This window comes from Gymnodraco acuticeps, unplaced genomic scaffold (assembly GCF_902827175.1).
Source record: "Gymnodraco acuticeps unplaced genomic scaffold, fGymAcu1.1, whole genome shotgun sequence".
Lineage (NCBI taxonomy): Eukaryota > Metazoa > Chordata > Actinopteri > Perciformes > Bathydraconidae > Gymnodraco > Gymnodraco acuticeps.
The window spans coordinates 2,954-30,000 of NW_022991310.1; the positions used below are offsets into that span (position 1 = coordinate 2,954).

At 40.8% G+C, this 27,047-nt stretch overlaps 1 protein-coding gene across 1 annotated transcript in view; it reads left to right on the forward strand.

Moving 5' to 3' along the window:
* Positions 1-312: 312 nt before the first annotated feature.
* The window catches only part of LOC117562427 (sarcoplasmic/endoplasmic reticulum calcium ATPase 2-like), a gene marked incomplete at both ends in the record, with an annotated part of 32,074 nt that continues 5,339 nt past the window's right edge, over positions 313-27,047 (forward strand). Inside the window, 7 exon segments of the mRNA XM_034240261.1 lie at positions 313-330; positions 421-503; positions 4,744-4,848; positions 6,568-6,706; positions 20,403-20,483; positions 21,146-21,231; positions 23,498-23,962. Of these exon segments, the coding sequence (XP_034096152.1) occupies positions 313-330; positions 421-503; positions 4,744-4,848; positions 6,568-6,706; positions 20,403-20,483; positions 21,146-21,231; positions 23,498-23,962 (977 nt within the window).

The following is a 27,047-nucleotide window of genomic DNA, read 5'->3' on the forward strand; positions in this document are numbered from 1 at the left end:
AATGTGTTTTTTGCAATAATCCAAAATCACATGGGCTTTTTGTGGAGGGAACAAGGGAGATGCTGCCTTCAGGACCAACCTACAAAAATACATTTTCACTGCGCTACTCCCTCGTGATTCCAATTCATTTTGAGTAATTGAGCTCGAATTAAGGGAACATATTGCCCTGCTCTTGTTGTAGGAGTCAGCTCCCCATCAGGATACAGGAGGTGCTTGTCTCCATCTGTCATTGTGTGTTATGTAATAGTTTTTTATACTAAACACCTTCTTTTTCTTTCATTTCCTGTGTGTTCCCTGGATCTCCACACACAGAGTTACCAGCAGAAGAAGGTAAGCACTGAATGTCTCTTACTGTCATTTTATGATAATAACCAGTGTCTGTAATGGATGGTTTTTATAACCTACTTAATGTTTTTGCAGGGAAATCTTTGATGGAGCTTGTCCTTGAACAATTTGAAGATTTATTGGTTCGAATTCTTCTGCTGGCCGCGTGTATATCTTTTGTGAGTATTTCCGTACATTATTTCTCTATAAGCTAAACATTACATTAAGCATCCTACAAATGGCTCTTCATTTCCACCTCAGGGTGAAGGAGTGTGTATGTATGCTAACACACATTTGCAGATGGGATTGTTATTGTAGTGTGTGTTAAATGGCAGAGCGGTAACTCCCCCTAATATTCTTCCATATATTCCAGTAGAGAAGCAAGAAAATAAGTTCAATCATGAGAGACGTGATGTATGAAATACATGTTTAATACCGGACACGTGGTATAGAAAATTATGATTGACAGATTACAACAATGAATCAACTGATGTTTGGAGATTAGGCCCCGGTTTGTAGGATATCATTCAGGAGGGGAAAACCGCTCCGATGAACCCCCCGGGGTCTAGACACTGGTGGTGGTGATAATGGTTCGGTCTGGTCTGGAGGAAGAAGGATTAGCTTGGCCCTGAATTAGGAGACAGGAGGAGAAGGGGTGGAGGCGGGTTGCGTTGACACCTGAAATGACAACTGACAGAGAGGGAAGAGCAGATTTAAAGGGTTTAGCAGGTGCAATGATTGCTAGCTGGGGAGTACCGCCCCTGATTACTTAATGGGAGAAGAGCTTGCAGTGACGTGTAACACCAGGGGGTATGGTCTTCCTTCTTGAACTTGCGCTAAGCTTCATTACCGCTCTGACTTTTATGGACCAAAACTGTAGTAATTACACATAAAATGACACATAAATATGATTACACTCCTTGAAACACATATGAATGTAACTACTAGTACCAGAAATCTCCTGAAAATGTAGTCAAATACAAGTTTAATTGAGTATTTCGCTACTGCCTGCCCGAAAAGGCAGTGAAAAACAACAAGACAAAATACTTGAAATTGAACAAAAATTGTCGTATAATCAAATGTTTCTCATTTCCGCAGCTTGATTTAAAAAAAAAAGTATTTCTGTATTTCCCTATTCTACATCCCTACATTTAATTACATTCATGGTAAATAATCTTAATTGTACTTATTCTTCTGCCGGCTGCACGTTTCTCTCCTAGTGTTAGTATGTATGTTTGTTTATGACTCTGAGGAGAGCCCATCGTCCCACAAATAGCTCCCCATTCCCACCTCGGGGTGAAGGACTGTTTATGTGAAGACACATTTGCAGACGGGATTATTATTAAACCCCAAGTGTCGGGGGTGATTTGCGGGCGCATGGTGCTGAAGTGTGAACGTCTTCAGTGTGTTTAACCCGGCTGAGGTTACACACACTTATTAAAGGCTGAACAGCTGACATCTGAGGAATGGTGACGGAAGCAGATTGAGTTTCTCTCACCATGTGCACAGTAAGACATTTCAAGCATGGTTGCTGTGTCAGTAGCCCCCCCCCCCCTCACACACACACACATTCCCCCCCCTTTGACTTTCACTGCGAGACAGTTAAATGTTTAATCACATTATGGAATGGCATCATGAGCAAGCACTTCTTAAAGTGAGGAAAAAGTGCCATTAAAGAAGCAACACTTTGTAGTCTGTGCAGCAAGTCATGGATTTGACACCCTACAGGTGAATAGGGTGAAACATTTAACTAACAGATATATCTATGAAATGTCCACAGTTGATTAATGACATGAAGACATTTAACTTTTGTATTACAGGCTTTCTGTAATCTTATGTAAAACTATGCAAATGAGGCATTATCTTATTAAAATACGGCTAATTTGCATACATTTCAAGGTCAGAAATGGTAACATTGGTTAAAGCCTGTTAAAAATTCTTGTTTCATTTTGTTGACATATTAGAGTATAATATTTCTCTTTGTATCACTCCATAAATCAGAAAATAATGCCGTTTAAAAAGCATATTTTTAGAAATAAAGTGTATATTCATGCATTTCGTACATACCACAGGTGGATAGGGTAACAAAGTTAACTAATAGATATCATCATGACACTTACCCAGTTCATTAATGACAGTAAGACAATTATCTTTTGTATTACAAGTTTTCTGAAATGTTATGTTTAAATATGCAAATGAGGCATTATGTGATACTCACATAAACTAGCTAGCTAACGTTTAGTGGATTAAGGGGAATACATCTGTAGACGTGTGTGTGTGTGTGTGTGTGTGTGTGTGTGTGTGTGTGTGTGTGTGTGTGTGTGTGTGTGTGTGTGTGTGTGTGTGTGTGTGTGTGTGTGTGTGGTGTGTGTGTGTGTGTGTGTGTGTGTGTGTGTGTGTGTGTGTGTGGTGTGTGTGTGTGTGTGTGTGTGTGTGTGTGTGTGTGGTATGTAGTGTCAGTCAGGTGATACGGAGGTGTCAGTGTCTGCTGTCTGACGAGGGGACAGAGCACCACTTGAGACCAAATTTGGGCCCTCACCCTCAGTGGGAGGTCTCCGACCACACACACACACACACACACACACACACACACACACACACACACACACACACACACACACACACACACACACACACACTTCAACATGGAATGAATGGCTCCTGTACTTTGATATGTATCCAGTATCAAAGCCAGTTCAAGTAATCTAAACTGGATTTCATTAGGTCAGTTTGGTGTTTAGAGAACAGTTTGTTTATTTTTTTTAAATGCATTCATATAGAGCTGCAAGGATCAGTCTATTGACAGAATAAGGCCCACTTTTTTGATAATTTATTGCATAGTTGGACAGAAAATGACAACAAAAAACACAGAACAGAAAAGGCAGTTTTTAGCCTCTTAAATGTTGCTTTTCTCTGTTTTTATTTCTCTTTCAATTTAATCTTTGTGTTTTGGACTGACGAAAGACATTTGAACAGATCACCTTGGAAGAACTATGGGAGAACTGGGAAAACCAAAATTTCCAACTTAAAAATGAATATTATCTGACTTTCTGCATGAAATCCTTAACGATCTATCATTTATCAAAATAGTTAGCGATTACTTTCAAATGTTATTGATTGGATCTGTTGAACTGAGTGTATTCCCAGTGAACCATGCAATAGCTTGTGTTCACGAGAGAAATGCGTATACTTTTATTGGAAATAAGCATGGAAGAAGCTTAAAAAAATCTCAATCTTATTACACCATTTTTTTCCCGTATCAATTACTTATTGATGAAGTTGAGGATGATGTTATCCTCATTAGACTAATCATTGCAGTTTTAAAATCAATTATATAAGTATTTCCAGCTTTTATGTGAGAAATGGCAGCAATTAGAAAGCTTATGCCTAATGACCAATACTTTAACCCTCCTGTCGTCTTCGGGTCAAATCTGACCGATTTACTACTTTCATCAATCATAACTTTTTTGTTTTACATTCGATTGGCTTCATGATATCCTTCACAGTAGACATTTTAACATATACAATTGCTGATCACCACTTTCATTGCATTTTGGATGATTTAGTCAACTTTGTAACACCCATGGTGTTCCCGGTCAGAAATGACCGCCATAAAGAAAAGGAATTAGTGACCATCCGGATCAGATAAAACACACACACACACACACACACACACACACACACACACACACACACACACACACACACACACACACATACCATGTATACATCACTTCAGGGGACATTACATTGACTTACATGCGTTTCCTGGAGACTTATCCTAACCTTAACCATAACCAACACATGCCTAACCCTAACCCTAACCCTAACCCTAAACCTAACCAAGTCTTCACCCTAAAATGAATGATTCCCCTTATGGGGACCTCCAATTTGTCCCCATAAGGGAGGCGAGTCAATTGATACTTTTCCCGCTCTTATGTGCCCCTCCCCCCACATGGATCACACCTGGCAGACGCAATACATGTTCAGTGTCTATTCTTTGTATATTTACTGCAGTTGTTCATGTATACCAGTAGTCTGATACAATATGTACAGTTTGAAAGGGTGTTAAATTAAATTGGGTGATGATTAATGTTTTAGTGTTAATGTAATAGCAGTTAAAACAGGACCGGTCAAGTTTGAACACCAAAGTAAGGGGGGGGGGGGGAAACAAAGACAATAGGAGGGTTTTTAATAAACACTGGTGCCTTTTTAAGATATAAAAGTTATAAGATATAAAAACAAACGTGTCCAGTTCATGTCCCTAATTCAATCATTTAATCTAGAAGGAGGGATTTTATACTAATGTTTTTATGGGTTATGAACACCTCTGCTTGTGCTGTCTGGATTTTGACATGTTCTCTTATCACTGTTCATTCTGTTAAATGTGCTTCTAACAAAGCGTGTCTCTGTGTTCAGGTGCTGGCGTGGTTCGAGGAGGGCGAGGAAACGATCACAGCCTTTGTGGAGCCGTTTGTGATTTTACTGATTCTTATCGCCAACGCCATCGTCGGGGTGTGGCAGGTGAGCAGGCGCTTTGGTTTATTTGTTTTTTTATTTGCATTTGAAAGAAATTGGTAAATGGAAATAGGGCAGACAAAACAAAAAACAAAATACAGAAAGAAGGAGAGGAAAATGCTAATCATAGACATCCATTTGTGGGATTTATTTCACGTATATGAACTTAATTTCTAATCCTTATAGCTATATTTTCCATTCTCTTAGTGGATTATTGTTCAGAGTGTTTGAATAACACGTTAAAATCTCTATTTATATCTTTTTGTTTGACTTAAAGGCTGAATTTACCAAGCAACACTGCCCTATCTCGCAATGTCAATAAAAGCTGTTAATAACTTGTGTACCCCCCATGAATTGTAAATATACTCCGATTTTCTTTTGCCCAAAACCAAAATGTTCAAAACCTAAAATCAGATGGTGCATTCAGGAGCACCTTGAATGATCCAAATTCCCAAGTTGGACATCAGTGTCTTTAAGAGCTTAAAGTCGTCATGTGGAAACAACATTGACTCTAGACAGAAGATGTTTTGTATTTCTGTATTCACGGTCACCGTTTTAGATTTTCTTTTTTCAACTTGCAAACTCATTTTTCAGATTATTCCAACACCACATGAATGCAACACCCAACTGCCCTATCTCGCAATGTCAATAAAAGCAGTTAATACCTTGTGTAGCGCTGTAAACCAAACATATATTCCCATTTGAATATGCTCTGCCTCTAAATGTCCCCAGTTACAACCTAGAATTGCACTCTGATGGTGCATTCAGGTGCTTTTCAAATTACCGAGTTTGGTAAATTGTTCTCCCGACTTCAGTGTCTTTAAGAGCTTAAAGTCGTCATGTGGAAACAACATGGACTCTAGACAAAGGATGTTTTGTATTTCTATGTCTGCTGTGTGTGTTTTCGATTTCCTTTTTCGACCTGGGATTTCATTTTTCTAATTATTCCGCCACCAAGTGAACATACCAGAAATGCCCTATTTCCTAATTTCAAAGGTCCCATGACATGCTTTTCTGGTTATGACCCGTCCCCTTGTGTGTTATGTAGCTTCTGCATGTAAACGGTCTGCAGAGTCACAAACCCTCAAAGTACACCCTGTAGCGAGTAAAACTCTAACACAGAGAAGACCTGTCTGCTGCCCCAGAACGCCTCGTTGGACATTTCTCATTTCCATTGTTTACTTATTGGGTACAGTGACGTAACGTAACTGCTCCGCAGATTGGTCCAAATTGACCAATCCGCGGAGCAGTTACGTTTGGACCAATCCGCCGACTTCCTCACACACACACTTGCACAATGTAAATGTATTCTAGTAGACCTCAACAATGGAATTATGATCAGTAGAAATGGCCATGACACGGGACCTTTAAGGAAAATGCAAAAATAACGTGTATTCGCCGAGTGATTCGGATCAACTCCAGAATGTAATGAGGTCTTCCTTGACTCATATTTCACCCTTCACAATAATCAGGACTGTCTTTTCACAACATAAATCACCACTTTCTGACATTCATGGCTCCTTTTTAGAGGAATAACCGTCAGAGATGTGGATTCTTTTAATGGATAAACATTAAAGAGAGATTACAGTAACAGAGTACATGATTTTACTGTAACGCAGCCTTCAAAACCAGTAAAACATAGACGCTATGATATCCAGTTCTTAGACAATACCTAGAGTGTAGCGAATGTGATGTCCTCCTCTCTGAACGTCTCCCTCTCTGCAGGAACGTAACGCTGAGGATGCCATCGAGGCGCTGAAGGAGTACGAGCCGGAGATGGGGAAAGTGTACCGTCAGGACAGGAAGACGGTACAGAGGATCAAAGCTCGGGACATCGTGCCCGGAGACATCGTGGAGATCGCAGGTAGGACGAGCGTCTGCGTTACCTTAAACTAAGTCATGTTGGACCTTAAACAAACCCTTGGTCTTGATGAAGGCTTGATGTTAAAGGCATTGTTTTTATACTGAAAGCAGCAGAAAGACTGAATTCAAAACACTTGAATATCTGTTGCAAGTTATTGTTGTGTTGCTTCGAGTATCAGGGAGCTTATTAAGTTTTTGTTTTTATTTGTTATCGGACTACAAGATTTAAAAAGGTTAAGTAATTGTTATTATGTTTTTCTTTACGAGAGGAACACATTTCTTTCCATACGTCGCTGCATTAGTTTTACATTTAGATATTGTCACGTGTTGCCTCTTTTTGGATATTGCTCTTGTCCATATTGCAGCCTTAACTTAAAGACTCCCCTCTCAGCAAACACCTGGATACAACATGCACATTGAGGCGAGGCAAGTTACTTCATGCAGCACCTTTCGACACAAGGCAATTCAAAGTGCTTCACAGAAATGAAAGACATTAAGAGCATTAAGACACGAATTCTTTATCCAAAATGTTTTGTTTCCCTGTAAAACAGCCTTTTCCCTGCTTTTCAAAAGGTTTTAGATTAAATTAAAGACCTGGTGTGCTAATATGATAGATGTGTGATTGCTGGAGTCCACATATGGTCATGGATCACATTTAGCACCAGCAACCCCCCCCCCCCCCCCTCCATCAAAATGTGCCACTGCAGAGGTGACTCACCCTGCGAGAGGAAGTATTTTCAGCTGCTCTTATTAACCCATTGTCTCAAAGGGCTGGGCACTTTAGTGTGTGTGTGTGTGTGTGTGTGTGTGTGTGTGTGTGTGTGGTCTTATGCAACATCATTGTTTAATTGTAGTTTATAATATATGCAGAAAGAAACTGATGCATAGATCTGAATATCTTTCTTTTTGTTGGCGGGTTCAGCAGCAGGTTTAGTTTGAAAGTTAATTTACCCTTCAGAAAAAACGTTGAACTGACAAAGTAAAAGAAAGACCATTCATATTTATACCTCACGCTATCGTCATACATTCGTAATAAAACAATAAATAAACATACAACGAAATCATCAAAGTCGCACCTCTTTTCACCCTCTGTCTGAAACCAGAGCCCAGTCTGCTCTGATTGGTTAGCTGGCCGGCTCTGTTGTGATTGGTCAACCGCTTAGAGATGTCCCGCCCCTTAGCCTATCACGTACAATGTGTTGGAGCACTAGCCAATAGAAGCGTGAGTGTTACATAGTGATGTCATGGGGGAGAAACAGAGGGAGAGGGAACACAGGGATTTTAGCCTCTGCAGACCATTTACATGCACCAAAACCTATAGAACACACTACAGGAAAGAGAGACCCCAGAAAGCATGATAGGGCCCCTTTAATCGACAGATCGGTAACACTGAGTTTCTCCATAAAGAATCACTGAAAAAAGACCAGCTTCTCCGTCTGCCCTTGTCAAGGTCACTGGGGAGTCCTGCAGCAGAAATGTGCCCCAGTGCATGCTGGGAGGTTGGGATCCGACACCTGTCATCTGCAGGACTGTCACCGTCTCTATTAATACAGAATACCATAATCTGAGCTATAAATAAACCCGGCGATGTACTGAATACATTCTTGCATCACCTCGGAGGCTCTGGGTGAAACAGAGGGTGAAGATAAGAGAAGGACCTCAGCATTCCTCCTCCTACACATCCAACAAACGTCACACACACACACACACACATGTACAGTGTGTGCAGAGGATGCGCAGACGGTGTGTGTGTGACGTCTGTTAGATGCTGTACACACACCTCTACATGACATTTAAAAGGATTCGTTTACGAGATTCTGTGCAGAGATTCCTTTTAACAGATTGAATCTATGAGTTGATTGAAGCAAAAATAACCCCCAATTATATGTGCTGCTCCGCTCCTCTATTTGATATCATGACATTTAAAGCCATTTTGTGACCTTTTTATTTCTAAACGTAATACTCGCAAAGATTTCTTATTAAGCCAAACAGACAGATTTTCTTACATGCAACATGGGGGATACTTTACTTTCAATTAGGATAATTATTACTCATGATTCTTTCCAATTCTGACATTATAGACAGAACGTCTAATAGAACAAATAGATATCTTATTTAGCCAATGAGACGTTTTGTCATAATGTGCGATATTTTCCTTAAAATTAGCCAAATTTGGGTTAATTTACTTTAACCTTTCCGAAACTTGGATGAAAAATGACTTATTTTCTGCGATTTTCATAGTAAAACGACATTTCTTATCAAGCCAATTTAAGACAGATTATTCATAGTTATTCAATACATTGTGTTGTTTTTTTTATTATTAAAATTTGCCTTGATTTACATTGCATTTTGATGGACATATTTCATTATATTCTATCCTTTTTATTTGATCAATGAAACAAGAAATAATCCCAAAAATCTGCTGAATAATTGATCATGAGAGTAACCCTAAATCACATCCATAACAACGCAAAAAAAACTGTTTAAACGACATTTTAACAAGCTATAAATGTCATTTTATTTTGGCTTTGGGATTATTTGGCTCATGTTTAAAGAGGAACGTGTGTCATCTGTCAAACACTCGCTTCAAAATAGCTTGAATCTTAAATATCTTAAAGCAGAAATCAGCAGAAATCCTGCAGATATCTTCCTCCATGGCTCCTTTTCCCTGCATGATATTCTGCCGGAGCTCCAAAGTGACCCCGGCCTTGCAGAGGAGGAGTGACGCAGGCGAGAGGAAACACTGAGACGTGAGCAGAATATCCTGCAGAGATCAGTGCTGCTGCAGCTCTGAATAATCACTCTCGCTCCCCGAAATCGCGTTACTGTCCCCGTAACGCATCGAGCTTTCTCTCCAAACACGATTATTGCACGCCGTCTTTGTTGGTTAGTGTCTTGAAATGTAATCTGGGAGCGTTTGAAGCGACGAGGCGGCTGCTGGCTGTCTGTGCTGCTCAGACAGATGATAATAAATATGATAATTTATTTATTTATATGCCGCTTTTCCAAATCACGGCTGGAAGTGGGTCGACGCAACAAGACAAACAGCATCGTGACGAGTGTAATCAAGCAGTACGTCATTCAATATAGTCAAATTAGATTAATCATGATACATTTGACTTTATTAATACTAGTATGTGCCTGTATTTTGGGAGGGGATAAAACAAATACACAAAGTGGTGTTAAATAATAAAGAAATGCATGACTACTGTAACTGGAGAGAGGAATCTGATTTCTGAGTTTTCGGCGTGAAATCTGACAATTCACGCCGAAAACGCCGGAAGTATTTATACTGGGATCACCCTCTGTACAGTGTGAGCAACACCGGACAGATCCTCTGTTCTCACACTGCAGCTCGGTCTGTTCCTACAATAGAGACCCTTCCCACTCCTTTGCATCTTCAGGAAACTGGAGCATCTTCAGAAAAATGTCTTTCAAACGAGTGCAGGACATTGGTCATGGATTAGTTGTGTTTTTACACTGAGGTAGTGATGGTCCTTAGATAGATAGATTCAACTTATTGTCATTACACAGGAACTATGTAACGAAACGGTTTCTCTGCATTTGACCCATCCTGTGTTAGGAGCAGTGTGCTGCCATTATGTACGGCGCCCGGGGAGCCGTGTGGGGAACGCTGTCTTGCTCAGGGACACCTCGGTAGCACTTGGTCTTTCCGGGACTTGAACCGGTGACCTTCCAGTTGCCAAGCCAAGTCCCTATGGACTTCGCCACCACCGCCCTTACTGAAGTCCAGTGGTTTTCCAGAGCTAATTCCCACGCTTTCGTTGCCCTTTCTCTACCATGTGATTCAGGGTAACCATCTGCGCTTGAACTGAGGGTGTTTCACATTCAAATATTACACATTTACACTCACGCAGCGTCCACACGGCAGCGTGCGTTGAAGCTCGACCAACAACCAATGACATGAATCTCCCGTCCCTGACACACAAGCAGCGGTTTGATTGGCCAGAGCTTGTACTGGCATATGATTTGATTGGCTGACGCTTCCGTCGAAGCTTGAAAAGTTTAACTTTTCTCAACTTTTAAAGCGAGCAACGCGAAGCGACGGAGCCACAATGCATTTCGGCAAGGTGTGACGTCACCCCATTCAAAGTGAATGGGAAGCTGCGTTGTGGACGGCCGTCAGACTGTACACACAAATAATACTAAAGTCAAAATCAACTTTATTGTCAATGTGTTTGTGTGATACAGGGAGATAGAAATGCTGTTTCTCACCGTCCCAAAGAATAAGAATATATATAAATATAAACATACAAACCAGAACACCCACTTAAATATCTATATACACATTCAGTACATACAGATACACACATTAAGAGGTATAACATGAATATATAAATAACATAGAGACAGATCTATCTCCTTAAGGGTTTGTATGTCGGACACTTTCCTCAGATCTGCAGTGGATTTGTTCTCCTCCGAGATTTGGAGTCTGGTACTGACAGCGGTGTGTGTGTGTGTGTGTGTGTGTGTGTGTGTGTGTGTGTGTGTGTGTGTGTGTGTGTGTGTGTGTGTGTGTGTGTGTGTGTGTGTGTGTGGTGTGTGTGTGTGTGTGTGTGTGTGTGTGTGTGTGTGGTGTGTGTGTGTGTGTGTGTGTGTGTGTGTGTGTGTGTGTGTGTGTGTGTGTGTGTGTGTGTGTGTGTGTGTGGTGTGTGTGTGTGTGTGTGTGTGTGTGTGTGTGTGTGTGTGTGTGTGTGTGTGTGTGTGTGTGTGTGTGTGTGTGTGTGTGTGTGTGTGTGTGTGTGTGTGTGGGTGTGTGTGTGTGTGTGTGTGTGTGTGTGTGTGTGTGTGTTGTGTTGTGTGTGTGTGAGCCTGAGAGAGATGACCTTATAGGGAAGTTCTTTGTGGCGCTGATGCTCAGAGACCCTGCCCTCAGATTCCAGACACCAGGAGAGTGTGTGACATTTACCGCCGTCTGGCAAGCGTCCACCGCCACGGAGGGACTATTTCTTCCCTCCGTCTCCTGACATGTCAGCGAGACGGAGGGAAACTGTCTCATCTCGCCGCCCCGGGGGACATTTAGAAACACAGAAGAAGAAAACATTTGCAGTGAAGTCCTGCAGAGGAGGTTTTATTAAAGGCAAGCTGCAGCTTCAAAGTGCTGAGGGATAACAAGGATAGGGTAACAGAAAATATGCAAACACTGGAGTATTGGTGTGTTGTGTTATACTGTATGGATTTATGATTAATAGTTTACTTTATAGGCAGTCATTATAGTTTGATAATGCTTTCTTGTTTTTCCTGTAGTGTGTTCTATAGGTTTCTTTGCATGTAAATGTTCTGCAAAGGCTAACATCCCTGAAACGTCTCCATTGGACTAATTGGTTTACTTCTTAACATGGTGGAACCAATCAGAGCAGACTGAGCTCTGGTTTCAGACAGAGGGTGAAAAGAGGTGCTGCAGCACAGGCAGTATGAGAACAATAAAGAGCTTTTTGAACATTAAAGCATGAAGACATGTAGAGACACTACATACTGATATACACCTGAACATCAGCAGGAGAGGACTCTTTAAAGTAGAGACACTACATACTGATATACACCTGGACATCAGCAGGAGAGGACTCTTTAAAGTAGAGACACTACATACTGATATACACCTGACATCAGCAGGAGAGGACTCTTCCTGATCATCAGCAGGAGAGGACTCTTTAAAGTAGAGACACTACAGACTGATATACACCTGAATCATCATCAGAGAGGGACTCTTTAAAGTAGAGACACTACATACTGATATACACCTGAACATCAGCAGGAAGAGGACTCTTTAAAGTAGAGACACTACATACTGATATACACCTGAACATCAGCAGGAGAGGACTCTTTAAAGTAGAGACACTACATACTGATATACACCTGAACATCAGCAGGAGAGGACTCTTTAAAGTAGAGACACTACATACTGATATACACCTGAACATCAGCAGGAGAGGACTCTTTAAAGTAGAGACACTACATACTGATATACACCTGAACATCAGCAGGAGAGGACTCTTTAAAGTAGAGACACTACATACTGATATACACCTGAACATCAGCAGGAGAGGACTCTTTAAAGTAGAGACACTACATACTGATATATACACCTGAACATCAGCAGGAGAGGACTCTTTAAAGTAGAGACACTACATACTGAGATACACCTGAACATCAGCAGGAGATGACTCTTTAAAGTAGAGACACTATATACTGATATACACCTGAACATCAGCAGGAGAGGACTCTTAAAGTAGAGCACTACATACTGATATACACCTGAACATCAGCAGGAGAGGACTCTTTAAAGTAGAGACACTACATACTGATATACACCTGAACATCAGCAGGAGAGGACTCTTTAAAGTAGAGACACTACATACTGATATACACCTGAACATCAGCAGGAGAGGACCTTTAAAGTAGAGACACTACATACTGATATACACCTGAACATCAGCAGGAGAGGACTCTTTAAAGTAGAGACACTACATACTGATATACCTGATCATCAGCAGGAGAGGAGCTCTTTAAAAGTAGAGACACTACATACTGATATACACCTGATCATCAGCAGGAGAGGACTCTTTAAAGTAGAGACACTACATACTGATATACACCTGAACATCAGCAGAAGAGGACTCTTTAAAGTAGAGACACTACATACTGATATACACCTGATCATCAGCAGGAGAGGACTCTTTAAAGTAGAGACACTACATACTGATATACGCCTGAACATCAGCAGGAGAGGACTCTTTAAAGTAGAGACACTACATACTGATATACACCTGAACATCAGCAGGAGAGGACTCTTTAAAGTAGAGACACTACATACTGATATACACCTGAACATCAGCAGGAGAGGACTCTTTAAAGTAGAGACACTACATACTGATATACACCTGAACATCAGCAGGAGAGGACTCTTTAAAGTAGAGACACTACATACTGATATACACCTGAACATCAGCGGGAGAGGACTCTTTAAAGTAGAGAGACTACATACTGATATACACCTGAACATCAGCAGGAGATGACTCTTTAAAGTAGAGACACTATATACTGATATACACCTGAACATCAGCAGGAGAGGACTCTTTAAAGTAGAGACACTACATACTGATATACACCTGAACATCAGCAGGAGAGGACTCTTTAAAGTAGAGACACTACATACTGATATACACCTGAACATCAGCAGGAGAGGACTCTTTAAAGTAGAGACACTACATACTGATATACACCTGAACATCAGCAGGAGAGGACTCTTTAAAGTAGAGACACTACATACTGATATACACCTGAACATCAGCAGGAGAGGACTCTTTAAAGTAGAGACACTACATACTGATATACACCTGATCATCAGCAGGAGAGGACTCTTTAAAGTAGAGACACTACATACTGATATACACCTGATCATCAGCAGGAGAGGACTCTTTAAAGTAGAGACACTACATACTGATATACACCTGAACATCAGCAGAAGAGGACTCTTTAAAGTAGAGACACTACATACTGATATACACCTGATCATCAGCAGGAGAGGACTCTTTAAAGTAGAGACACTACATACTGATATACGCCTGAACATCAGCAGGAGAGGACTCTTTAAAGTAGAGACACTACATACTGATATACACCTGAACATCAGCAGGAGAGGACTCTTTAAAGTAGAGACACTACATACTGATATACACCTGAACATCAGCAGGAGAGGACTCTTTAAAGTAGAGACACTACATACTGATATACACCTGAACATCAGCAGGAGAGGACTCTTTAAAGTAGAGACACTACATACTGATATACACCTGAACATCAGCGGGAGAGGACTCTTTAAAGTAGAGAGACTACATACTGATATACACCTGAACATCAGCAGGAGATGACTCTTTAAAGTAGAGACACTATATACTGATATACACCTGAACATCAGCAGGAGAGGACTCTTTAAAGTAGAGACACTACATACTGATATACACCTGAACATCAGCAGGAGAGGACTCTTTAAAGTAGAGACACTACATACTGATATACACCTGAACATCAGCAGGAGAGGACTCTTTAAAGTAGAGACACTACATACTGATATACACCTGAACATCAGCAGGAGAGGACTCTTTAAAGTAGAGACACTACATACTGATATACACCTGAACATCAGCAGGAGAGGACTCTTTAAAGTAGAGACACTACACACTGATATACACCTGAACATCAGCAGGAGAGGACTCTTTAAAGTAGAGACACTACATACTGATATACACCTGAACATCAGCAGGAGAGGACTCTTTAAAGTAGAGACACTACATACTGATATACACCTGAACATCAGCAGGAGAGGACTCTTTAAAGTAGAGCCACTACACACTGATATACACCTGAACATCAGCAGGAGAGGACTCTTTAAAGTAAAGACACTACATACTGATATACACCTGAATCATCAGCAGGAGAGGACTCTTTAAAGTAGAGACACTACATACTGATATACACCTGATCATCAGCAGGAGAGGGACTCTTTAAAGTAGATACACTACATACTGATATACACCTGAACATCAGCAGAAGAGGACTCTTAAAAGTAGAGACACTACTACTGATATACACCTGATCATCAGCAGGAGAGGACTCTTTAAAGTAGAGACACTACATACTGATATACGCCTGAACATCAGCAGGAGAGGACTCTTTAAAGTAGAGACACTACATACTGATATACACCTGAACATCAGCAGGAGAGGACTCTTTAAAGTAGAGACACTACATACTGATATACACCTGAACATCAGCAGGAGAGGACTCTTTAAAGTAGAGACACTACATACTGATATACACCTGAACATCAGCAGGAGAGGACTCTTTAAAGTAGAGACACTACACACTGATATACACCTGAACATCAGCAGGAGAGGACTCTTTAAAGTAGAGACACTACATACTGATATACACCTGAACATCAGCAGGAGAGGACTCTTTAAAGTAGAGACACTACATACTGATATGAACATCGGCAGGAGAGGACTCTTTAAAGTAGAGACACTACATACTGATATGAACATCGGCAGGAGAGGACTCTTTAAAGTAGAGACACTACATACTGATATGAACATCGGCAGGAGACATCATGAGTGCTATGATGTCGGACAAAGGGCTGTAGCATAAATCATTTCAGCATCAACAGACGCAGGATGAACAATAGTGACGTTGCGTTTCATAACTTACATAAAGAGACCCTTTTTGTGTACTGCAGCTCTGTATGAATCTCAATTATCAGCTAGTATTCCTCTTCATTATTTCTCCATTATTGAAGCAGCCCCAGCCTTGTTAACCCCGAGTCCCGCTGCACTGCATGCTGGGAATTCGTGCTATGCTGTCCTGTTATATATATGTCACAGTTAGAGGTCACACTTTAACGCGGGTCAGCCGTTAATGAGGAGCTGACAGCGCTAACCTGAAGACATGCAGAGAATTAACCCTCTGACCCGCTGCCAACACATGGAATATAAACTGACCCGGTTTAATTTAACATGCTAGTGTCGCTGCAGAGAGAACTCAGATACGTGTTAGGTTTCATGTTAAGTGTTACAGTAGCTACTTAAAAGCGTAGAATAAGAAGAACTACAGTAAAGTGACCCGAGGGAACATTTTGGCAACTTAGAAACAGTTTGCTAATCGAGCAAAAAAGTTAATGTTAAACAAACAAAATTATAAGAAAATGTAGGATATAACTAGTCATTAAAAATGCCACTTAATTGAGTTGTTCACATGTTGTACCTAAACCAAAGAAATACATATTAATTACCATATTTAAAGAAGAATTGCTCAAAAAGCATTCAATAAGAGTACAGATGGAGGAGCATTACATATGTTCTTGATATTTATTTGAAATAAAGGGTCTTTTAATGTCTTGTTTTGTCATTCATGCAAAAATATAATCACTTAATATGATATAAAACAAAGAAAAGTGGGAAATCTCCACATTTGAAAGGCGTTTTCTTACATTTTAGCATTACAAATGACTTGAATATTAAATATATAATCAGAAATGGTGGCTATCTGTAATGGCAGCATCTGAGGTTTACTGGTTGATCTTGATAAAGACTTAAATGCAGAATGAATTCCCTCACGGTTAATGTTGTTTCTGTCGGGCTATACTTTTATCTTTGCTGCCAGTCGCTAGTCGTGGGACAAGTTAGTGTTTACTTTGGCAACAGAAAGGGTTTGATGCTATGTGGATATATGTATATCAAACGACGAGACGAGACAGAGATGTCGTTGTAGAAAAACATCCAGAAAGTCGTTAGCTGTTGGCAAATATTGATTGTCCTCCTAAGAGAATACACATAAGACACTCTGCTGCTGTGTGCTCACTGCTTTCTGTCGTACTGAGCAAATAATACGATTTCTGCATTATCCACACCATTTACATGCATGCAAAATACTCCTGTTAGACGGTACAGCTGCAACTAGAAGTATAAAATCACACAGTGGCACATTTTAAAAGTAATTTTCATGCAAAAACATCTGAACATTTCTTTTATTAGCCTCGCAAATATGGAAACATTTAAATTTGTTCCTGTTTTACATCGTATTAAAAATAAATATCTTTGTATAAAAGATTAAGAATGATGGAAATGTTTCACTATTGTTTTTGACATTTTTACAGGATTAACTGTGACAATAGACGTAAGTTGCAGCCCCTAATGGAGACACAGAATGCGATAAAAACCTTTTTATTAGATACAAATATATATTGACAAACTGCATGTGAAAAAAGGAAATACATTATAATAAATGTTATCAAAAGATGTAGTGATAATATCTCAGAGTGGGGTCTTTATACATGTCAATCCATGGGGTCTGTGCCGGACACCTGTCGACGGTTTGATTCCCGACTCTTCGGGCGTCAGCAGGTCGGCTTTTGTTCGGCTGCCGGCTGCACGTGTTGAAGCTCCGACACACGGAGGAGGCAGCTGCACTCGAACACAACACTCTGCCAAACATGTCAGGGCTTTGTTAAGTAATGTTCAGAGGGGAAGAAGTGGCCGGAGGTAAAGGAAGTCCTCACACACACACACACACACACACACACACACACACACACACACACACACACACACACACACACACACACACACACACACACACACACACACACACACACACACACACACACACACACACAATATTACAGTTTAATAATAATCCTAAAAGTCCTGCATTAAAAGAAAAAGACTACAACTAATTATTAAAGATTGTACTTAAAAAACATTGATATTTACAGGGCAGGACACGACAATACATACAAAGTACAATTACAATATAAAGTACATTTAAGTATTTCTTTCACATTTTGTGTTATCTCATTTGACTTAGCATGAGTTTAGTTACATTACATGTCACTTGTTAGACGCTTTTATCCAAAGCGACTTACATACTCAATACTGTGGACAATCACCTCTCAGGGACACAATGACATGCTGACTGCAGTGGGGTTTGAACCCTGATCCCAACACCAGCGCACAACCCACTGCGCCACACACCCTCGTGTAGTTTATGTATTCCTGCATTTGAGTGGCAACATGAAGTCATTTATATATTTGTTGTATGTCTTAAATGTAGTATACAATAATATGTAGGATTTACATTGGCCAAACCACACTCTGTGCTTCTGTCAATAAAGTTTTTGATACTTGAATATCCTTGCGGAAGAAGTAAAAGTACTCCTTATGCAGGATGGCCCTACATATATTGTTTTATTGCATTTTATTTATTGGTGAAGGTATTCATCCCTTTACTGCTGCAGTTGGTAAACATGTGTATAGAGTTGTGTACAAGTACTTTAAATGTGTCCTTTAGTACTCAAGCACTTTTAGTAAATGTACTTTCTAACACCGGCCATGCCTGAGGACAGTTGGACTGTTACCGAGCAGGATGTTGATACAAAGAGACGAAGAACACACACTTCATCAGGTCTGCTGAGTAACTGCACCACACACACACACACACACACACACACACACACACACACACACACACACACACACACACACACACACACACACACACACACACAGCTGAGCCAGGAGTCATGGCTGTGTGTGTGTGTGTGTGTGTGTGTGTGTGTGTGTGTGTGTGTGTGTGTGTGTGTGTGTGTGTGTGTGTGTGTGTGTGTGTGTGTGTGGTGTGTGTGTTGTGTGTGTGTGTGTGTGTGTGTGTGTGTGTGTGTGTGTGTGTGTGGTGTGTGTGTGTGTGTGTGTGTGTGTGTGTGTGTGTGTGTGTGTGTGTGTGTGTGTGTGTGTGTGTGTGTGTGTGTGTGTGTGTTGTGTGTGTGTGTGTGTGTGTGTGTGTGTGTGGGTGTGTGTGTGTGTGTGTGGTAACCATGGAGGATGAATCAAAGCTTTTCGGTTCTTAGGAAACCTTTTGTGTTTATTTCAGTGTCTAACAGGGGGGGGGGGGATCCTTCAAATGACCGACAGGCATCTACTGAGACAGTTACATTTGTGGATTTAAAATGAGTTCATGTTTTAATCAAGGAGTCAAATGCGCTGTATTTAATTTAAAAAATAATGCGTTACAGAACAAAAATTCTAAATAATAACGATATACAAATATAAAATATAACAAAATAATTTTTATAATGGTCAACATTTTTTATGAATTCTGATTGATTAATATAATCTGCATCAGGTCTATATGCAGACGCTCCTCCTCTCCTTCAGGATCTGAACTGGGTCACTTTCTCTCTCATGGTGCTAAATTAGCCTTTTCCTCTGAGACGGGTCGTTCATTTCCTCTTCCTCCTCTTCCTCCTCCTCCTCCTCTTCCTCCTCCTCCGTTAACGAGCTCTTTATCCGTTTACTGTACACTAACACTGAGTAACTGCCTGCAGAAAATACACACTGTCAGCTGTTAAATCTTCATTTAGCCTGTAAACAACACACACACACACACACACACACACACACACACACACGTATACATCACTTCAGGGGACATTACATTGACTTACATGCATTTCCTGGAGACTTATCCTAACCTTAACCATAACCAACACATGCCTAACCCTAACCCTAAACCTTACCAAGTCTTCACCCTAAAATTAATGGTTCCCCTCATGGGGACCTCCAATTTGTCCCCATAAGGGAAGCGAGTCCCCACACGTGACTATGTAAACATATTTAGGTCCCCACAAGTATAGTAATGCTAGACCACACACACACACACACACACACACACATTAACACACACACACACACACACATTAACACACACACACACACACACACACACACACACACACACACACACACACACACACACATTAACACACATTAACTCCTGTAACATTAAGTAGCATTTAGACACACTTTGAGTATTTCCATTGTATGCTACTTATACTTTTACTCTACTGCATATATCGTGAATGTTTTCACAATATGCTTTTGAGACACAATGAAGTACTGAACCTCTTATCTATTAAATAAGAATATTAAACATGTGTCTCAACATTGACCAATTACAAGTAAAAGCCCCAAAATGAAATAGTGGTTTTGCTTGAGATTCCCTGCATGTTGTGTTTCAGTGTTAAAACAAGCCTTCAGTTGACCTCATTAAAAGATATATATGTTAATATAACGCTATCCTGTGTTCATGATCCTCATTCTTCTGCATTTTGTTTCTATCCCCAGTTGGAGACAAGGTTCCCGCTGACATCCGGATCTGTTCCATCATATCCACGACTCTGAGGGTCGACCAGTCCATCCTCACCGGTGAGAACATTTCCATTTTCCTGTGACAGGTTTTATTAAATACACCAGTTTCTCTTCTTGTATTTACATGTTCTACAAACAATACACACTGCACCCACACACACCCTTCTCCAGTCCCAACATCAAACCTGAGCAAAATGCAAAAGCATACACAACGTTTCAGGAGCAGAACAAAAAGCTGGAAGTCAAGGACAATAGAGAGAAAACCAGAAAGGGAAATTAAAACAAAAGAACAGTCACAGTAATGTCAATAATGAAGTGCTCCAGGAAAGGAATGGTCTCCGTACCTTATTGAACGTACAACTTGAGCCACAGACTGAGTGGAGGATCTGTTCTTGTGCAAGACATCACATTAAGTCATTTTCTCCTGTTAACATCTGCATTTGGTCTCAACTATAAAACCATATTCATGTGTCTGATTCTCTTCTTTAACTTCATCTTGATATCTGATTATATATTTCTTTACACAGGAAGGCTGACACTACAAACATGTGCTATTGTTTGCTCACAAAGGTTTCATAGCCCTAACCCCTTTAAGACCTGTACACCTGACTAGTGACAGGGGTATTATAAAGATACCCTCTAAGTAGAGATCTCAGTCAGTGCTTTGTTCCTCACATCGCCTGCAGACCCTCAGATTTAACCCCCTGTTGTGTTTGCAGGTGAGTCCGTGTCCGTCATCAAACACACGGACCCCGTGCCGGACCCCCGAGCCGTCAACCAGGACAAGAAGAACATGATGTTCTCCGTAAGTCTCACTTCCTGTTTCTCTCCTCGTGTTTGTTTACTTTCTGTTCACTTCCTGGGGGGTATACTATGAAGCAGGATTTTCGCTTAGCCGGCTAAATTCAGGGAAAACTCCGGCTTTCCGGTCCTACGAAGCTGGTTCTCTTTTTAGCAGGCTAGATCTCCATGGTAACTTATGCTTAGCGGCTAACCTGGTCGGGAGCAGGTTAGGTTGCAGACTAAGAGCTCAACTCAGTGAAAGCACCGCCTGCTGACCAATCAGAGCTCAGTGTGCGGAGTTTAAAGCGATCAAGTCATATTACAGGAGAAAGGAAATACAGAAAAGCTGCCGTCGCAGGAAAGACGGCCGGCAAAAATCACCGACTGTGTGAACGAGAACATTAATAGAATATCACCTCCATCTTCAGAGCAATCTGACTATTATAACATTAGCGTTAAGTAGGGATGCTCCGATCGCCAATTTCGGGTGGGCGGGGCCTAAATGGAAGATTTAAACATCACTTTAAATTTTCCATTTAAAGTGATGGTTAAACTCAGTTAATGCTCATTCACTGGAGCTTCCACAAACAATCAACTTAATTATTACATTCAAATGATGTACATTATTTTTACATTCACTTTGGAAAATAACACGGGAGAAATGAGCGGAAGCGCTTTCTTTTCCTCTCTCTCTCTCTCTCTCTCTCTCTCTCCTCTCTCTATCCCTCTCTCTCCCCCTCTCTCCCTCTCTCTCCTCTCTCTCTCTCTCTCTCTCTCTCTCTCTCTCTCTCTCTCTCTCTCTCTCCTGACAGCCTGTCAGTATCTCATGCAGCTCACTGATCCAGTAATGAGTGACCCGACAGTGAAGAATAAATATATGTATAATAACTAGTTTAGCTTGTTCCAGAGGTAGATCAAATAGCTAAGTGTGTTAGATACCGATCGATCAGTAGAGAGTGAGTATCGGCCGATATCGATCGGTGACCGATCGATCGGAGCATCCCTAGCGTTAAGAAATCTTACTTAAATATCTGCCACAACATAAGTAACCGGATCAGAGTAACATTAAGTACAGTCCGCGGCATATCACTTCATAATGTATCATATATTTCCTTATCTGAGTCAGCTGAGCCGTATCTGGCCGTGCAACACTCACAGTGTCACATACTGTATGCAGAAGTATTATTTTAAGCAACACATTAAGTTGACGAAACACTCGAGTCAAATGTAATTAAAGTCAGATCGTGTTTTAGACGGGGCAGTGATATCATAAACCTGTTAATGTACGCATTCAAACACTTGTTCTGTTCCCAGCTGTATTCACCTTGCAGGTGCAGCTCTGTGGCTTTGATCCTGGATCAAGTGTTTAAGTCATGGATGTTTAAAGTTTAACTTCTTCATATTTGTCTAATATTTTAGTTGACTTTTCATTCAGGAAGTATGACGCTGCGCTGTCAGTGCGCTTCTCCATGTTTCTGATTGGTCGAATGCTCCAGATACCACCCCTTTCATGTGAACGCGCACCTAACTAAATAGGAAACGGCTGGCTTGAGCGATCCACTTGATAACCAGCGTCGTAGTACAGTTTAGCGAGAGCGCGTATGTTTTGGATTAGGCCAACCGGCTAACTCAAAAATGCAAGAAGAAAATAAAGTTATAAAAGTAAAATGTGCACATTTACCTAAAGTATAAAACAATAATAAATGTAACATGTGTATGCAATATAGGCAGTGGTGGATGTGAATATATAGATAATAAAATATACATTGAAACTATAAGTTAAAGAAAAAAATCCAATAAGAATTTCTTTTTTTTTATTTAAGTTAGGTTAACATAACAATTATTAATAACAACAACAATAATGATGTAACAATGTGTAAACAATATAGACAGTGGTGTATAAGCACTAATAAAGAGTTTAATGATGATTAGAGTGGATATATGGAGATAGAGTGACTTGATAAGTACCTCACACAACCCAATTAAAATGACCACATGTATTATTATCTACAGTACCACTCAACAGTTTGGACACCTTCTCATTCAATGTTTTTTGTTTGTTTTAATTGTTGTTCTACTTTGTAGATTAATACTGAACACATCAAAACTATGAAAGAACACATATGGAATTATCTAGTTAACAAAAAAGTGTTAGTGTTAAAATAAATTCAGAATATAATAAGAACATAAGAAACTTCGAATGACAAGGTGTATCCAAACGTTTGACTGGTCGTGTATGTCATTTTTTAAGGGTACAAACATGTATATAATCCTTGTTATTTCCTCAGGGCACCAACATCGCGGCCGGGAAGGCGGTCGGCGTCGCCGTGGCTACGGGCGTGAACACGGAGATCGGGAAGATCCGTGATGAGATGGCGGCGACGGAGCAGGAGAAGACGCCGCTGCAGCAGAAACTGGACGAGTTCGGGGAGCAGCTCTCCAAAGTCATCTCTCTGATCTGCATCGCCGTGTGGATGATCAACATCGGACACTTCAACGACCCGGTGCACGGCGGCTCCTGGATCCGAGGCGCCGTTTATTACTTCAAGATCGCCGTGGCGTTGGCCGTGGCCGCCATTCCCGAAGGTTTGCCCGCCGTCATCACCACCTGCCTGGCGTTAGGGACGCGCCGCATGGCCAAGAAGAACGCCATCGTCAGGAGCCTGCCCTCCGTGGAGACGCTCGGGTGCACCTCGGTCATCTGCTCCGACAAAACAGGGACGCTCACCACCAACCAGATGTCCGTGTGCAGGGTGAGTACACACACACACACACACACACACACACACACACACACACACACACACACACATACACATACAGAGGAGGATGTGGCCCAGGAGGTAGATGGTCATCCTACAATTGGGAGGTCGTGGATTTCCAGCCCCTGTAACATGTCGAGGTTTCCTTGGGCAAGATACTTAACCCCAAATTGCTCCTGATAACAAACAGTGTGGGTGTGTGTGCATGTATGAATGTGTGTGTGCATGTATGAATGTGTGTGTGCATGTATGAATGTGTGTGTATATGTATAGATGTGTGTATGAATGTGTGTATGAATGGGTGAATACTGAGTGGTATATGTAAAAGCGATGGGGTCGCAATTACTGGAAAAGCGCTTTATTTTCATTAATTAATTAATTGTTTTTTATTTATTTAAGACTTGAATTAACTTAAAAATAACCTTCACAGAATCGTCACTTTTCTTTATTATTTATCTATAATACAAGTATGTATGTACACTAACTTGAAAACTCTTTTGGGTAGAGATGTGCCATTATTTGATTTTCAAACTTTTTTTATATTTCAAATCGGTCCTGCTGCCGATTTTTTTGTGGTGTTAAATATCCTTACACACACACACACTCACTCAGTCACTCACACACACACACACACACACACACACACACACACACACACACACACACACACACTCACTCACTCACTCACTCACTCACTCACTCACTCACTCACTCACTCACTCACTCACTCACTCTCTCACACACACACACACACACACACTCTCTCTCTCTCTCTCTCACACGCACACACACACTTGATTTATTGCTGAGCAGTTTGCTCGTCACTGATTTGTTCTCTGTGTAATAAAGCGACAGGAGTGCCTGTGAGTCACTGTTCAAACAGACATAGTTATGATCAGATATCCGGGTTCTTGAGAGAAGACAACGCGCTCTAATCTCTCCGAGCGGTGATGACTTGCAGAGCTGCTGTTGTGTAACTTTACTGCGTCACACAGCTCAACTTCCTCTCTCTCTACAGCAGCTTTTAGCTTGCCTCTTCTTTTCAGTACTTTAGCACAGACTGAAATAAAGTTGTTTAAAGATTTTAATTAGAGTCCTCTCCTGCTGATGCTCAGGTGTATATCAGTATGTAGTGTCTCTACTTTAAAGAGTCCTCTCCTGCTGATGTTCAGGTGTATATCAGTATGTAGTGTCTCTACTTTAAAGAGTCCTCTCCTGCTGGTGTTCAGGTGTATATCAGTATGTAGTGTCTCTACTTTAAAGAGTCCTCTCCTCCTGATGTTCAGGTGTATATCAGTATGTAGTGTCTCTACTTTAAAGAGTCCTCTCCTGCTGATGTTCAGGTGTATATCAGTATGTAGTGTCTCTACTTTAAAGAGTCCTCTCCTGCTGATGCTCAGGTGTATATCAGTATGTAGTGTCTCTACTTTAAAGAGTCCTCTCCTGCTGATGTTCAGGTGTATATCAGTATGTAGTGTCTCTACTTTAAAGAGTCCTCTCCTGCTGATGTTCAGGTGTATATCAGTATGTAGTGTCTCTACTTTAAAGAGTCCTCTCCTGCTGATGTTCAGGTGTATATCAGTATGTAGTGTCTCTACTTTAAAGAGTCCTCTCCTGCTGATGTTCAGGTGTATATCAGTATGTAGTGTCTCTACTTTAAGAGTGCTCTCCTGCTGATGTTCAGGTGTATATCAGTATGTAGTGTCTCTACTTTAAAGAGTCCTCTCCTGCTGATGTTCAGGTGTATATCAGTATGTACAGTAGTGTCTCTACTTTAAAGAGTCCTCTCCTGCTGATGTTCAGGTGTATATCAGTATGTAGTGTCTCTACTTTAAAGAGTCCTCTCCTGCTGATGTTCAGGTGTATATCAGTATGTAGTGTCTCTACTTTAAAGAGTCCTCTCCTGCTGATGTTCAGGTGTATATCAGTATGTAGTGTCTCTACTTTAAAGAGTCCTCTCCTGTAGATGTTCAGGTGTATATCAGTATGTAGTGTCTCTACTTTAAAGAGTCCTCTCCTGCTGATGTTCAGGTGTATATCAGTATGTAGTGTCTCTACTTTAAAGAGTCCTCTCCTGATGATGTTCAGGTGTATATCAGTATGTAGTGTCTCTACTTTAAAGAGTCCTCTCCTGCTGATGTTCAGGTGTATATCAGTATGTAGTGTCTCTACTTTAAAGAGTCCTCTCCTGATGATGTTCAGGTGTATATCAGTATGTAGTGTCTCTACTTTAAAGAGTCCTCTCCTGCTGATGTTCAGGTGTATATCAGTATGTAGTGTCTCTACTTTAAAGAGTGCTCTCCTGCTGATGTTCAGGTGTATATCAGTATGGAGTGTCTCTACTTTAAAGAGTGCTCTCCTGCTGATGTTCAGGTGTATATCAGTATGGAGTGTCTCTACTTTAAAGAGTCCTCTCCTGCTGATGTTCAGGTGTATATCAGTATGTAGTGTCTCTACTTTAAAGAGTCCTCTCCTGCTGATGTTCAGGTGTATATCAGTATGTAGTGTCTCTACTTTAAAGAGTCCTCTCCTGCTGATGTTCAGGTGTATATCAGTATGTAGTGTCTCTACTTTAAAGAGTCCTCTCCTGCTGATGTTCAGGTGTATATCAGTATGTAGTGTCTCTACTTTAAAGAGTCCTCTCCTGCTGATGTTCAGGTGTATATCAGTATGTAGTGTCTCTACTTTAAAGAGTCCTCTCCTGCTGATGATCAGGTGTATATCAGTATGTAGTGTCTCTACTTTAAAGTGTCCTCTCCTGCTGGTGTTCAGGTGTATATCAGTATGTAGTGTCTCTACTTTAAAGAGTCCTCTCCTGCTGATGTTCAGGTGTATATCAGTATGTAGTGTCTCTCCTTTAAAGAGTCCTCTCCTGCTGATGTTCAGGTGTATATCAGTATGTAGTGTCTCTACTTTAAAGAGTGCTCTCCTGCTGGTGTTCAGGTGTATATCAGTATGTAGTGTCTCTACTTTAAAGAGTCCTCTCCTGCTGGTGTTCAGGTATATATCAGTATGTAGTGTCTCTACTTTAAAGAGTCCTCTCCTGCTGTTGTTCAGGTGTATATCAGTATGTAGT